This window comes from Callorhinchus milii, unplaced genomic scaffold (assembly GCF_018977255.1).
Source record: "Callorhinchus milii isolate IMCB2004 unplaced genomic scaffold, IMCB_Cmil_1.0 Scaffold4, whole genome shotgun sequence".
Lineage (NCBI taxonomy): Eukaryota > Metazoa > Chordata > Chondrichthyes > Chimaeriformes > Callorhinchidae > Callorhinchus > Callorhinchus milii.
This window is the reverse complement of record NW_024704745.1, coordinates 65,435,695-65,452,843: the sequence shown is the minus strand read 5'-3', so window position 1 is coordinate 65,452,843 and position 17,149 is coordinate 65,435,695. Positions and strand designations below refer to the sequence as shown.

Here is a 17,149-nt window from a genome sequence, read left to right as displayed (position 1 = left end):
ATTGAAAACTGCAATACATTTCAAGGAAAAAGGTTTCAGGACCAGTGAGAAAGCATATCTAACAAATTGAATAATATGTTGAAAGCAGATGGAGAATCTTTACGCTTCACCAGACTGGAAATACACAAGTGACAGGAGGGGTTCAAATAAATCAAGGCCTGATAGTATGGCAAGACTAGTCAAGAGACACCACACAACAAGGAGAGGCAAGTAACAGTCCACATTACCAAGGATCGAGTCTAGACATCAAAGAAAGTAGTTGCATTATTATAGTACTTCATCATGTCAAAATATCTCCAAATAATTTTATAGTAACTGCCTTTCATAGTAACTAAGTGCAGTGACTTGTTTTCACATTGAAATACTCCTCCCACTTGGAAGATCTCATACTCCAAACGTGCCAATAATTAATATAAAATATATGAACAGCAATCCATACATTTGACTATAGCATCTTATTATGTTGTCACAATGTCTCAAAGCAATTCACAGAAATTCACTGTGAATTGCAATGTATTTGTAGGTGATTGGGGTAGCTAATTTGTATATAGCAATGCCCTACCCAGAGCTGTGAAATGAATGGTCTATTTTACCTGGGGAACTATTGGCCAGGAAAAACACACTTCTCTTTTCGAACAGTGCCATGGGATCTTTAACGTGAAAGGCAGGTAGCACTTCAATTTAACGTCTCATCTGAAGGATATTGTCTCGAACAATGCAGACCTCCCCAAGCAATGCACTGGAGCAGCACCCTAAATTAATTAGATACGCACTCAAATATATAAATATACACAAAAATAGTTAGTTTGGCAATTAACTGTTTGTGGGATACCGCTGTGCGTAACAAACAAAATTAACTATAGAACAACAAAGTACAGAAATGGTCGCTTAAACAACAACAAATTGCATTTGTATAGCATCTTTCATGCTGGAAGAACATCACAAGGCGCTGGACAGTCGAAGGTTTGCGCCAAGTTGGCGTTGGATTCAAGAGGGGTGGGGGCGGGGGGGACAGAAATGGGATGATGACCGAAAGCACAGTCACAGAGGAAGGTTTTGAGATGGACATTGAAGGAGGTCTTCAAACACCACCTTAAAATAAAACATTTTACCTGAGTTTGGCAAATCTGTCTATTTTTGACCAAGAAGCTCAATATTTCCTGCTGCAATCCTTGCTCAATCTATATTCTAGTCTCGGACTAGCTATGCTTCAGTGAACGTTTTTAATCAAAGAATCTGTCCTTTCATTTAAGTTTTTGTGTTTCAGTTTATCACAGCTTACTGTGAACTGTAATGATTTTTTGACCTAGATGTTGAGTACACAGCCAACTCCAATGAGAGCTAGGAGATTAGCCACAGCCTAGTTTGATGCGGACTTCGGTAAATGTTGAATGATTTGGCAATATTTTCAACCAGTCACAACATCAAATCCTGGTGAATAAATTCAGTAGGACAAGAAAAATCTGATCTCTAGTACAGAGTGGCAGTTTTGATCTAGAAGTTATAAATTAATCCCCGACAGGTATAATTCAAAAGGCATGCTCTCTGAAATTCATCCTAAAAATACAACTAGACATGACAGCTCATTTAAGCTGAACTTTTAACTCTCACTTTGTGAATATCCATTCATTTCTGAGGTGGAGGAGGAAAATGAACGTCAGTATTTACAAAAGTTTAAAATCAATGAAATGCCCAATTCTGACTCAAATGCAGAATTTCAGCTCATTAAATATTGTCCATTCACTCATACTTCATAGAAGCATTAATTGATCCCAAATTATCTAGTGTAATTGATTTGGAAACAAAATTACCAAATTGCTCCAAAAGACTGCAGCGTGCTTTGCCACTTGTATTTTACCCGTCCTAATTGACATCCTTTTTTTAAATCAATCATACAATAACCTTTAACATCAGTTGATTTGGCTTTGCAATGTTGCATTCCCGGCCTTGCACCCTCCTACCTCTCCGACCTACTATCCCCCTACTTACCTGCCCGTACTCTCCATTCCTCTGGCTTCGGTCTGCTCCACATCCCCCGCCCTAACCGCCCTACCATTGATGGCCGGGCCTTCAGTCTCTCAGCCCCGAGGCTCTGGAACTCCATCACCTTGCTTCCTCCCTTTCCTCCTTCAAGGCCAGTCTCAAGACCTTTCTCTTCAACCGTGCCTTCAGCCCCCCTCTCGACTCTCTACCCCCTCCTCGCTCCTTCCCTTCCCTCCCCTCACCCTGACCATTTCCCCCTTGCTCGAATCCCGACCCAACTGTCCAGCGCCTTGGGACGTCCTCCTGACGTGAAAGGCATTCTATAAATGCAATCATGTTGTTGTTGTTCGCATTTAACAAGATACTAGCTCGAATGAGCTACTGTATGAAGGAGTTTAACTAAAGCAAAAACCTCTTGTTTTTAAACTATTTGCGCCGGGTGTAAAACATGACTTTGAAACCCATTATTGGGTCACGTTGCGAACAATATGGGGCCAATTTAGGAATAGTTATCATGTTGAAAGTGCCCATAAGCAGATCTCCCAACATCCAAACAAATTTGTTCTGCATCATTAACACCTCTTTAACCCATCATCCCCTGTTCTCTACCCTATTTTCTCCTTTGTCCTCCTTGCCCTGCCTCCCCCCCTCTCTGTTAGCCCTTAAAAGCCTCTCCCTCCCAACATGCCCCAGTTCTGACGAAGGGTCATGGACCCGAAATGTTGACTCACTTTCTCCATAGATGCTGCCTGACCTGCTGAGTGTTCCCAGCGACTTCTGATTTTGTTTTCAGATTTCCAGCATCTGCAATATTTTGTGTTTTATCCAAACAAATGGTGCCCCCTGTGAAGTCAGGATTGTGGCATTAAGTTTGCAGATTCTACTGCCAGCATATGGTAACAGCTTGGTCCAAGAAGTTTATTTGAGTCATTTCATGCTGTAAGAACAGGAAGACTTTACCCTTTCATTTCACATCAAAAGGCATAATACAAAACATTAATTTTATTTAACAAAAAGTGATTCAAAGCACTTTGCTGTAAGTAGATCCAATGAATATACAGTGGAATCCTGTAGCTCAGTGGTTAGAGCACTCGCCTTGCAAGCGAGACACCTGGGTTCAATTCCAGGCAGAGGGCGAAACCTTGGGCAAGTTTCCTTACTCCACACAGAGCCTAATAATAATCCCTCCAAAAACAAAAAGAATAATAAATTGGTCATTTTCAATCCACGACTGTTTGTGGGACATTGCTATGCGCAATTGGCTGCCACATTCGCCCACAAATATACGGTCAATTCACTTTACAGCATATTCTGTGAAGCACTTTGAGACGTCTAGAAGACGTGAAAAGTGCTGTATCAAATGCAAGGATTATGTTATATTATTATAGTACATTCTGTGAAGCGCTTTGAGACGTCTTGAAAATGCGATAAGGTGCTGTATCAAATGCACGGATTATTATAATAATTTCCATAATATTGAACTTCAAGCATTTTTAAATTTAATTCAGTTCTGATATTTCAAAATACTTACATTTACTGAAATATCAAGTGATCTTGCTACAAAATAGTAAATAACGTTGCTAAGGAATAGCTTAAAAGCTAAGGAAAGTCAATTGGGAGTACTTTCTACTCTCACAATCCAATTCTGCCAAACACAATTGGTAATATTTTAAAAACCTTGAACAAAATACACTATTTATGTATTTGTGGTGTCAAATATTAAATGACAGTTTTACAAAGATCAGTCCTGTAGCCTAGTGATTAGGGCACTCGCCTCGCAACTTAGAGGCCCTGGGTTCGATTCCCAGGCAGGGCGAAACGTTGGCTAAGTTTGCTTAATCCACATGTCTCTGTTTACCTAGCAGTAAGTAGGAACCTGGTTGTTAGTTGATTAGTAGATTGCTTTTCCAGGAGTAATAATCTCTTCAAAAAATAATAATAATTTGGTCACTCAATCCACAACTGTTTGTGGGACACTGCTGGGCACAATTGGCTGTTGCGTTTTGCCTACAAAATATACAGTCAATTCACTTTACAGCATATTCTGTGAAGCGCTTTGAGACTCCTCGAAGACGTGATAAAGTGTTACATCAAATGCAAGGATTATTATGGTTATTATTCAGAAGTGATTGTGTTTTGCAATATGAGCTGACAATGGTTACAACGTTTGAAGAATTATACACATATCCATGTATTTCTCTCAACATATCTCTTTCATTTAAACTGTAAATTAGGAAGTGGTTACTCTGGCAGAGTGGACATATGCTAAAAGGATAACACACAAGGAATACATAAAGGAGGTGCATTTTGAGATCTGCCTTTCAAAAGTGGCATATCTTTGAAGGAGAAGAATAGCAAATCTGAAGCTATAACAAATGCAAGGATTATTATTATTATTATCAGTTATTGCAGTTTTCCTTGCTCCTCTGCCACTTTACAAACAGGAACTATGTGCATTCCAGAACAGCTGCATTCATGCAGTGGGAACCATCAGATCAGCTGGGAATTATAGAATTATACAGCACAGAAGGAGGTCATGCGGCCCATCGTGTCATGACTCTTTAAAAAGAGCTATCAAAATCAATCTCACCCCCGCTCTCTCCCCATAGCCCTGTAAACTTGTCCCCCCCCCCAAATAATTATCTACTTCTCTTAAAAGTTGTTATCGAATCAGCTTCCAGTACGCCTTCAGGCAATGCATTCCAGATCCGAACAACTCGCTGTGTGAAAACGTTCTCCTCACCTCCCCTTTGTTTCTTTTAACAACTATTTTAAATCGGTGTCCTGACCCACCCGCCAGTGGAATAGTTTCTCCTTGTTTACCCTATCAAATCCCCTCATAATTTGAAAACTTCTAAGTCTCCTCTCAACCTTCTCTGCTCCAAGGAGAATAATCCTAACTTCTCTAGCGTCTCCTGATAACTGAGTTCCCTCATTGCTGGTACCATTCTGGTAAATCTCCTTTGCACCCTCTCCAATGCCTTGACATCCTTCCTTAAGTGTGGTGCTGAGGCCTAACCCATGTTTTATAAAGGTTCATCATAACTTCCTGACTTTTGTATTCTATGCCCCTATTTATAAAGCCTAGTATCCCGTATGCTTTTTTAATAGCTTTATCTACCTGTCCTGCCACCTTCAAAGATTTACTTATATGAAACCCCAGGTCTCTCTGTTCCTTCACCCCCTTTAAGATTGTACCATCAGCTTATATTGCCTCTCCTTATTCTTGCTCCCAAAATACATCACTTCGCATTTCTCCACATTAAACTCCATCTGCCACGTGGTTGCCCATTTTACCAGATTGTCCATGACCTCTTGCAGTCTGCTACTGCAAGTAATAATTTGGTATCCTCCTCACCATTTACTACGTTTCCTAGCTCAGTAACCTAGGATGCATCCCATCCAGACCTCTACCTTGAGCACCGTCAACCTAATTCTTTCTCTGAAATAAACTGGTGTTATTGTTATACTTATATATCTGTCATACTTTTCACCCTAGACTAAGTACACAACATCTGGCAGATAGGTGCGTTTTCTGCTTTTTCTCCTTGTAGACTTCCTTTATGCACCTTACATTTCCTTTTAGATTCACTGGAGAAGGCAACTGAAAAAGCTCCAACTAAAATGCTGCATTTTAAAGAGCTAGTATTGCCTTATCTGACTTCATAAAAGGATATCAAAGCTTCAAAAGTAAATACACTCTTCTTTCACTTGAGATTCTAACTAAAATGAGCCCCGACAGTTGATCAAAGTCTCTTCTCTCAAAGGACTTGGTGAATGTCAAAATCTAAATGAATTTGGACAGCTTCAGCCAACACAAACCTTCAGCACAGAAATGCCCACATTTGGTGTAAGTTGGTATTCAATCCTGAGTGCTGAAGCTGGGTCTCAACATCAAAATAAAACACCGTTTTATTTCAGAGAAAAAGCCTAATTAGGAAACAGTTTATAGTTTTGTAGATTGTTCTAATTTCTCCTGCAGACATGCACAGAATTTGACTTTTTAGAAAGATGCAAAAGAAAACACAGTAAATTGTTTTTAAAAAGCACATTTTTAAACTTACTTCATTCAACGAGGTTGCCATTAAAGTGCGCAACTCTAGATTAACACAATAAACCAGCAGCTCAGAAAGCATCTTGCTCACAGAAAAAAATGTGTCCCCTCTGGAAGCATAATGAAAATCCACTTTCAGACACAATGTACCCATATCCCTGGAGACAACAATGGCACCTCCTTTATATTTCAACATGAAGAGTTTCAATCAACATCTGGGAGAAAATTCCCACAGACAGGAGAATGTACTGTGTAAAGCTTTGAATAAATACTTTGGTTTAAGAGGCACACTTTAAAGGAAATATAAGAAATATAAGGTTTAAAATTTAAAATTTAAAATCCTGAAGCAATACAAGGAATTGAAATTCTCCACCTTCGCTCCATTTAGTATTGGACACGTGGAACAAACTCTCAAACAAAAGCAGTTGATGCTACCCCAATATTTCCTTATAGAACAATTCAATAAGGAACAGTTTGAGGATGTAGAATAGTTGTATCCTGAATAAATTCTCCATGCAATATAATGATCTCTTATCTGGAATTTCTCTGTGAAGGGAAGGAGGATGGGACTGAATGGTGGTGTTGAAAAGGTCTACCCCAGGAGATCCGCGGGGAAAGTTTGTGTGGTCTTTGGGGGACTTTTCTGCAGCTTTTTTGCGTCCTATCTCAAAGGTCAACTTATATTACAATGATTGAGTTGGGTTTCCTCAATGCTAAAAGATAGCAAACCGTTTGTCAGTTATCCAATTATTGCTACAGTGACTGTTCTCCCTTGGCTACTGTGTCATTCTGTAGACCACAATCAGCAAACAACATGACTTGATAACATCTATCGAACTGTTGAAATAAGAAATGCTCTTTACTGTGGACCTCTGAATAGAATAGATATTCTTGTAAGATAGCAAACAACCATTTATGACAACTCAATGTTTTTACCCTCTAAGGAAGCGGTATCTCCCAATTCACCAAGTACATGCATGTCACAAGAGACCAGCCTTCCACAGCACTACAATACGACATCCAATTAACGACCACAGAAATGGTAAGCAAGAATTGAGAAGACTAACTAATTTGCTCCGAGACCAAGCTGAAAGCTGATTAGCAGGTTGTCACTATTAAAATATTCTTGTGGCCAACCATCATACACATGGTATATAAAGCATTCCAAGCCGAGAAAACATTTGCACTCGGATGGTAAAGAAATTGTCTTTTCTTCATGTAGAGAAGACCATGTTTTACATGTTTATCCTTTGTTGAACATATATATTAATTTTATCCAAGTACAGAAGAGAAAGTACATAATTTTAAACAGATTATAATTTCTATGAATGTGAATTTTCCAATACAGATATTGTAAAAAATTTAAAACATAGTTTCAGTCAAAGTTTATTTGTAGAGTATATTATTCCAATACACTCCTTTGGCTAAAGGTTTATTACCAGTCTTTTCATTGCATTATAAAATAAATAACTAGACAGCTAATCAGAATGAGAGGGTTTGCTTAAACAAACTTATTTACAAAAAGCATGTTAATCTATTTTATATTAAATTGATGAAAATATTATTCTCCAAAACAATGGAAATCGTAACAGAATACTCGAGTATAGAAGCAGTTTATCAACTTAAATGAAAAAGCCAAAAATGTTAAAAAAATTAAAACAATCATTGAACAAAAAGGCTCCTTTCAAATAACTAGAGCAATTTAGCATTTATGCTTTAGCATTTAAAAAAAAATTCAACTTGCATTACATTTCTGAAGGTAAAGTTTTTTATAGCAGTTCTGTAGCCTGCAGTAGGAAGCCTTATATCAAATTAGGCGTATTTAATTTCCAAAAATGGATACACTTGTAATTACTTTCCTTATATGTAAACCATATAAGCATTTAGGCAATGCAAAATGCAAAACTCTAATCTCACTTTGAAAAGATCTTAATATTTTATTCATGCTCCACTAAAAATACAGTATTTCATTAATTCACTCTTTCCCAAAGGTCAATTAATTGAGTTCAAAGAGCGCAGCACTATCTTTCATTGAAAAATATTCTAGTATATATTTTGACACATGATTTTTTTAAAACATAACTGGTCATGTGCAACACAGATTTGATTCTTTGACAAGTTTTCTCCATTTTAATCAAGTTATAACAAAATCTATCCTAATTCAGATTATCCATTCTAGTAACTGAGCACATGGTAAGACTCTTGACTTTGTTGAAAGTTACCCATGACAATTACATTCATGCAACTTTTGTTCTTTAAAAGTTCAGTTAGCAAAGTAAGTCGAACACAAAATTGACAGTTTGAGTTTCATGAGCTCCCCAAGGGAGTCTGATCTTCCAAAAAAGTTATGAAAAACAATGCCCAGTCGAACACAAAATAATAAGATACAAGATGAAAAATGACACACTTCTAAATCAAAATTTTGACTAATTTACCATATATTATAAAATGCCTGAGCTGATAAAGATGCACATCTCTATTTGTTTTCCATTTGCCAGTTTGCATACACTCACAAGTGTAAGTGAGGGACCAGTTTCCAGACATGCATCTCCAAATCACGCATCTCCTATTTCTCCTGGTCATATATATGGTCATATATAACATATATATTTACAATAGCCCACAATCAGATATCCATTGTAAAAACATTCAGAAAATTCAACTAATTATATCCAATAAAGAAACAAGATTTTTAAAAGAAAAACTGATCACCACGGTTCAAACAGCGCAAAGAACATTCTAACCTCCTTCATAACAACTTGCATTTATACATCATCCTTCCCACAGGATAGCATCTCAGAACACTGCAAAGTGGTTATTGTGGTTGGCCATCAAGAGGGAAGCTGACCGTAGGCGCGATCAATGAGGTAGGTCTTATGGTAAGCTTTAAAAATAAATACTGGGGTTAGCCAGAGGGATTGATACAGGGAGTTTGTTCCATTTGATGATATAGGGCCTATAATGTCTCAAAGTGCTTCATAAAGTTTCTGAAGAGCATAATGACTATTTATGAGCAACTGCAGCCTATTTGCACACAGCAATATCTCACAAACAGCCATGAAATCAATGACCAAACTATATCAGGAGAATTATTGAGAACTCTCTTCTCTTTTTGAATAGTGTCATGAGAATTTGTTATGTTAAGTTTTTTTAAAAAAAACTAGAGAATCAATGATTAAAGTAGGTCAGCACTAACAATACATGGGATTTTTAACATCTACCTGAACAGGCAGATAGGACCTTGATTTAACACCTAAACCAAAGAACAGCATATCTAGCAAAGCAGTGCAACCTAATCACTGCATTAGAGTGTTAGCGTAGACCAGTGTTGGCCAACCTATGGCCCACGGGGACGTCAAGAGTATGTTTGATAGACAGTGTATTTTCAATTTTTTTCTTAACTGATTCCAGCATACATCAAAGAGATATGTAATTAAGAACATTTATTTTGTTGGCCAACCATGAAGATTGTCCACCATTGGCCTAGATTATCAGCTAAAAGTCCCAACGTGGGGCTTGAACATACAACCTTCTGACCAAGAGACAAGAGTGCTACCAACTGAGCTAGGCTGTCACCTGCATACATTTGCTGCTAACTCAACAGTTCAAAGGCATATAGATGGTATACATTTAAGAGGAGAAAACAATTTCAGTCCACTGATGCTCAGTGATGCATGTAGCTTTCCTGATCCTGCCCTTCACTAAAAGCTCCTATGTAATGCATTTAAAGTGGGCAGTTCCCACAGCTGGAAACAAGCTATAATTCATACTTAAAAAAAAACTTACTTCTATTTTTCTGGAAACCTTTTTCGCTTTTTCTTTCAGCCGTCGTTCCTTTAAAAAGAAAATAAATGTTAGGTGAATCACAACAACCAGAATGCAGAAATCCAATAGTTTATTCACATTTGTTCCCCATCTAGAAGCAATTTCAGTAATGCTTCACAGCAATCTTATCAGAATCATTTTATCTGAGCGTCAGGATTTTAAAAAATAATTCCTGAGAAGTGGTCTGAAACCCAGATTAATTGAATGGAAGTCTCCTCTTAATACTGGTTGCAAGGACCCAAAGTGAAATGAAGTCTGGGAGTATCAGTCCAGTTACCAGTAGACATGAGCTCACAGTCCAAAATTACCATGAATTTCTATTAAATCTGGAATCTCACCTAAAATACACAGGATTAAAACCATTGTATATCTGAAGTAATACTATAATTCTGGCCTTTGTTCACATTTGCCTAGGTTTAGTTTTATCTGTCATGCAATGTCTTTCTATGGTTAATGTTCTCATTGAGACACTGTGGCCACATTGTCCTTACCTCTAATTAAGAGTTTTTTTAATAAAACTGAAAGGTCACAAAAGATAATAATAATAACCTTGCATTTGATATAGCACTTTATCACGTCTTCAAGAAATCTCAAAGCGCTTCACCGAATATACTGTAAAGTGAATTGATTGTATATTTTATGTGCCAATTGTGCACAGCAGTGTCCCACAAACAGTTGTGGATTCAAGTGACCAATTCATTATTATTATTTTTTGAAGGAATTATTACCCCCGGAAAAGCGATCCATCAATCATCTGACAACCAGGTTCCTATTTCCTGCTAGGTAAACAGAGGCATATTGAGTAAGGAAACTTGTCCAACGTTTCGCCCTGCCCGGGAATCAAACCCAGGTCTCTCGCTTGAAAGGCAAGTGCTCTCCAGAACAATGGTATTTTCCCCAATCCAGAACACAAAGATTTTCCCAGAGAAAGTTTAAAAAAGTCTTGATGAGAATTTGAAATATAGCCTTTTAATGGAAAAAAACATAATTTGTCAGTAAATTGTGAAGCAGGCAATATTTGTAGACTTTTAATAGGACAACACTAGAATGGAGGCAACAATGGTAAAAGTAAACAAAATAAGGTATTCCTATGGTAATTATTATTATTACTATTAATAATAATATTCATTGCATTTGATATAGCGCTTTATCACATCATTGAGAAGTGTCAAAGTGCTTCACAGAATACACTGCAAAATGAATTGACTTTATACTTTGTCGGAGAAACGAGACAACCATTGCGCATAGCAAGTGCAAGTTGTTGAACATTTCTTCCATTGGGTGCCTATCATAATTTATTTTTGTAGTGCCACCTTATTCTTTTGTTGTCTTGCTACCTCTACTCTGTCCAACAAGGTCAAAATGGCAATCAACAGCAGACATTTTTCAAACAATTGTTCTGTTGCTTCACCACCATCAATACCAGTGCAGTAAAAGTGACAAGCTGATTCACAAAGTGGAACAACGCTCAAACAGCACCAAGGTTTTGCAACAACAGTTGTGAATTTAAATATTCCACCAAACAACCTTAGCTAAACATGGTATTTGTTCGATTATGCTTTTTCTATGGCTCTGCATGCAATTAAGTGTGTCTGAATATTGAATGCTAATTCACTACTCATGATGTAAACTCCTGTTAACTTGACCCTGGCTTAACTTGTCAATACTACTTAAGTCATCATGCTGCCAATATCCTGGTCACATTTATTTATGTATGGAGTCGGGCAAGGATGGGAGTGATAGGTACAAGTTCCGTGAACTTATCACCACCATCCTCGCCTGGCTCCACTGGCTCTCCACCCGTTGGAACTCCATCCCACAGTCCCTTCACCTTGCTCCATCAAAGGCTCGTCTCAAGACCCTCCTCTTCGACTGCTCCTTTGGTCAGATTCCTTCCCAAACCCTCTACCCCTCCTGATCCCATCCCCCAGCTCAAGTGCAAATCATTAACTGTCCAGTCCTTGGGACATTCCTCCCCTCAACCCGATGTGAAAGATGCTGTACAAATGTATTCTTTTTTGTTGGTATACATGTGCCTAACTCACAACTCCTGGAATTTGTCACTGAGCCCTTTTCTCTTTGAGTGACTAGTTATCACGAATTTACTGTAATAATCCTTAATTTGATTTAGCACCTTTCATGCCGGTGGGACATATCAAGTACTTCACAGGATTCATTGTGAAATGTAGTGACTGCATTTTGTAGAAACCAAATTTGTGCACAACTATGTCCAACAAACAATCATGAAATGAAAGATAATACTTTATGTTGCTGGTCAGGACACCGGGGGAAACTCCCTTCTCTTTTTGAGTAATGTCCCGGGATCTTTAACAACCACCTGAACAGGCAGACAAGATTTCAGTTTAATGTCTCACCGAAAGACTAAGTTGATTCTGCTACCTGTTTGAAACAACAGTACTGATGGCTGGCTGGCTTTTTCAACTTATGGATTGCTGCTCTTGGTTATATGAAATTGTACAAAATAATAATACTTGCATTTGATATAGCGCCTTATTACATCATTGAGATGTCTCAAAGTGCTGCAAAGAATATATATTGTAAAAGTGGATTGATTATTTTGGGGCGAAACACTGTAGTCCGTTGTGCACAACAGTGTCCCACAAACAATCGTGGATTGAATGACCAACTTATTTTCTGTTCCCATAGGAACTATTTCCCATTAGGGAAAAAACCTGAATTATTTTTTAAAAGCCACTTTGACCTGCAACTGATAACGAATCAGACAGACAGACAGACAGACAGGCACAGACAGGCACAGACAGGCACAGACAGACAGACAGACAGACAGACAGACAGACAGACAGACAGACAGACAGACAGACAGACAGACAGACAGACAGACAGGCAGACAGACAGGCAGACAGACAGACAGACAGACAGACAGACAGACAGACAGACAGACAGACAGACAGACAGACAGACAGACAGACAGACAGACAGACAGACAGACAGACAGACAGACAGGGACAGACAGACAGACAGACAGACAGACAGACAGACAGACAGACAGACAGACAAGACAGACAGACAGACAGACAGACAGACAGACAGACACAGACAGACAGACAGACAGACAGACAGACAGACAGACAGACAGACAGACAGACAGACAGACAGACAGACAGACAGAAAGGACTATCCTTAAAGATGCCAAACCCTTTAGCAATTCTTCTGTTGCATTTGAATGTAGCATTTGAATGACCAGCAAGTCTCAATTTTGTAACTTTCCAGCAGTAATTGAGTTAAATCGATTAGGTTTTGTATGGAGGGAGCAGGTTTGATGGAGCAAATGGCCTGTTCTCATGCCATGCCTTGTCTTGTATACACAAGTGTTAAATCAGGCAACAAAAATAATGACTCATTAACTTGTCATGCTGATACAAAAATGCGAAGAGTAACAGCTCTAAACTGAGGTAATGAGAGTAAGGTTGAACTCCAGTTCAGAATTTATGTTTCAGAAGGATGAATACAGGAGTCCTAAGTGAAACAAGTTAGGGCAGATTCAAAACAGTAGATTGTGTAAATGCAAAAACTATCCATACATGGCACTAATTGGCAAGTCTCAGAAGAGCAGCAAGTGTGTCAAACTGCACTGCTGTTTTAATAATTGAGTCTTTTGCCATTAATGGTAATTCAAGATTCAAGAAAACAAGTTAATCCTACTTTGTCACATTCATGCAATCTGGCTAAGCACCCAGAATGTTATTTGAAACGGCAACTGTTTGAGTAATGTAATTTTGTTGCTGTTGTTAACTGTCCAAGTTTGAGCCTAATTTATAGCCATTTGTGGGTGGTAGTGGAGTGAAAGGGGAATCAAATGTAATAGGTTAACCTTAATCATCGGACTAGCATATCTTTGCAACATTGATTTTTGCCCTAAAATAAATGAGCAGCTGATCCCAAATACTTATAGGAACATGAATGTTGTCAGAAATTAAGTGCTGTGCTTTTCATCCACAAAATATACAGTCAAATCTCTTTACAGTATATTCCGCAAAGTGCTTTGAGACATCTCGAAGATGTAATAAGGTGCTATATCAAATGTAAGGATTATTATTACTATAAGAACTCAAATTCAAACCAATATATTCACACTGTGGAACACACTTTGACTATAGACGTCAATAGTCTATTTCCTAGTCTAGGAAATAGACTATTGACGGTTTGAGGACTGAAGCTTCCCCCAAAATATTATGGAAGAATTCTGGAGGAAACTTCTGAAATAAACCCCCAAAATGCACTGCTTAAATGGATTAGGTGGAATTCACATCAGATGGTATGAGGAGCTATGAACAAGGATAAGAACAATCCTGCATGTCAAATAAGATCCTTTCACAAATGGATTGGGAAAAAGCACCTGACAAAACGTTGCACCATGGCAGGACTCAGAAACAACAAGTTGCATTTATATAGCACCCTTCATGCAGGGTAGCATCTCAGAGAGCTTCACACTCAGTATTAAGAGATAGTGTCACTTTACAGTATATTCTGTGAAGTGCTTTGAGACATCTCGAAGACGTGATAAGGCGCTATATCAAATGCAAGGATTATTTATTATTGTAGATGTTATTCCCTGCCAGGAATGCGACAGTTCAACAAACAAATGATCAAGTTTTATTCGCAAATCAAACAAACCATTTCTTATTGAATCTGACAATCTGATGAAATTTTAAAAAAAACCTTGAAGACTCAACTTAATAGTCCACCTCATCTTCCATGCAACTAGATATTTTTCAATATTGAGCACAGGTTACATAGCAGGCAATTTGTCACCCTGTCCTCCCTTCACTTTATGTTGGCTAAAAAAAATGACAACTGCCTTCTTCCTTTTGTGAGGAATATTGAATTATTTTGTGGAAAATGAGAGGCTTCTACTAAAAGTCGTGGCATAATTTGAAGAGCTGTCAGTCAATTTGTCATACTATTTAAATCACCTTAGTCAGGTTTGGCCAATCACTTGAGACGGTTTATATTAAATTGCCTATTCTCCAGCTATGTCTGCCAGAAGCTTCAAAGAAATTGGTATTTGAAGTGCAATACTTATCTCTAACATTTTATGCAAATTTCATCCACTTCACTGCTCATCATTTGCAACACATTAGAACCCTTACTAAATCAAAGCCACCTTGAAGCAACTAATATTTCTATAACTTTTACAAACTGTTTTTCTCCAAAATTTCACAATCTACAAATTCTGTACAAAATAATAATAATAATCCTTGCATTTGATATAGTGCTTTTCACATCTTCTAGACGTCTCAAAGCGCTTCCCAGAATATACTGTAAAGTGAATTGATTTTTATGGGCGAAACGCAGCAGACAATTGCGCACAGCAGTGTCCCACAAACAGTCTTGGATTGAATGACTAAATTATTATTGGTTTTTTTTCTTGAGGGATTATTATCAGGCGTGTGGAGTAAGGAAACTTGCCCAAGGTTTTGCTCCATTATGGATCGAACCCAAATCTCTCGCTCGTGAGGCGAGTGAGCCTCACTGAACCACTGAGTTACAGGATTCCTCAAATAAACAAGTGAAACTATCTACAATCAGGGGAGACTAAATGTGTCAAATTAAATGCAACTTAATAATATTATTATTAATGCAACTTAAATGCATAATTTCAAAATTATACCTAAAAGAATCATTTTTTTAAACAAAAAATCACCTATTGAGCTATCCATTAGCTCCATGAGGTGCTGGTACTTGACTCTGTCATGAAACCTACTCTCCAAAGCCTCATTAAAGTGCATAGTTAGCCTTGTATTACATTTTAAACTCCTTGTCCAGAGTTCAATCAGGCCTGCAAGAATTTTCCTGTGCACAAGAAGTGTGTACTCAGCAGTTAGGGAAATAAACAATAACAAATTATATTTGTATAGCGCCTTTCACGTCAGGAGGATGTCCTAAGGCGCTGGACAGTCAGGGATCTCCTTTGTAGTTTAGAATCTTGATTCTCTTTATCTAAAGAGAAAAAAATTGGGAAAAAATCTCGTATTTTATTCTTCAGAATCTGTAGCACTATATAGTTGAACCATGTTATGCGTAAAGGATTTATCCGTTTTCCCTTTACCACAACTAACAAAAAAAAGCGATCGTTAGCAATGATTCTGTACTGGTGGACGCTCAGTCCTTTCCTGGAGCTTGAATGACTACTCTCAGGAGTAGGGGAGAAGGTCTCCAGGAAATTCTTCTCACTCAAATTGGTCATTTTTGGGGGGTTTTCTTTTTTAGCATTCTCTGTTTTTNCACCTTCTCCAGGAAGAGATTGAGAAATAGCAATATAATAATATAGTAACAATCCTTGCATTTGGTATAGTGCCTTCACGAGAGGATATCCCAAAGCTCTTCCCAGGATTTACTGTAAAACATAGTGACTGTGTAGCTTTGTATACAGCCAAGTTATGCACTATCCCACAAACAGTCATGAAGTGAATTTTATTTTGGGGATCGTTGGCTAAGACATCAGGAGAAATTCACATCTCTTTTCAAATAGTTCCTTGGGATCTTTAACATTCACCTGAACCGGCAGATGGACCTTGGTTTAATATCACACCTAAAAGGACTGCACCCAACAATCCCCCAGCACTGCACTGGAGTGTCGTCTTTGATTATATGAGTTCCCGATGTGGGGCTTGAATCCACATCCTTCTGACTCAGGTGAGAGTGGGACCAAATAAGCCTGACTTGCACACACAAAAAAATCCCTGTATTTGTAAGTTAAAGATGCAGCCATGTCTGTTTTGTTTGCAATTTGCCAGCTGTGGAACCTGAACCAAGATTCAAGGAGACTAAAAGTAAGGAATCTGAACAGTACAACAGTCAGATCTTTAATCGTTTTTGGCTATCTGTCAACCTCAATTTGTCAATTTCACATGACCTATTAATGTGATATTAATTAAATCTTAAGCTTTCCATTTTAATAGAAAACTGGAATCAATTTCAGGATTCGCAGTTTTAAACTGCAAGACACAAATAAATACCCTGACCGCTTAAGTGTCAAACACCTCATTCAAAGAATCTGCACATCTGCCATTTTATCAACTGTAGAATCTTGTGAATGAAATGGTTGTGCTCAAAACAAAATATTCAAGATTTACTGCATACATAGCCCTTCAGTTATAGAATGTAGATCCACTTGGACCTAATTATACAATTTCTCAAACTTGGAGTCTGCATAATTTAAAAATTACACTTACTGTACTAGTTCAGGCTTGACTATGCAAACAGCTTGTCTGCTTCATGCAGAACTCTGCAGCCCGTGTTCTC

The 17,149-nt window shown here is 37.9% G+C and overlaps 1 protein-coding gene across 2 annotated transcripts in view; it reads right to left on the bottom strand.

The window, feature by feature from the left end:
- Positions 1 to 17,149, bottom strand: part of ddx10 (DEAD (Asp-Glu-Ala-Asp) box polypeptide 10) — a 171,011-nt gene that overhangs the window by 58,246 nt on the left and 95,616 nt on the right. For both annotated transcript variants that reach the window (XM_042334131.1, XM_042334132.1), the window contains exon 16: positions 9,824 to 9,871. In XM_042334131.1, coding sequence (XP_042190065.1) covers positions 9,824 to 9,871 — 48 coding nt within the window. The remainder of the gene's footprint in view (positions 1 to 9,823; positions 9,872 to 17,149) is intronic.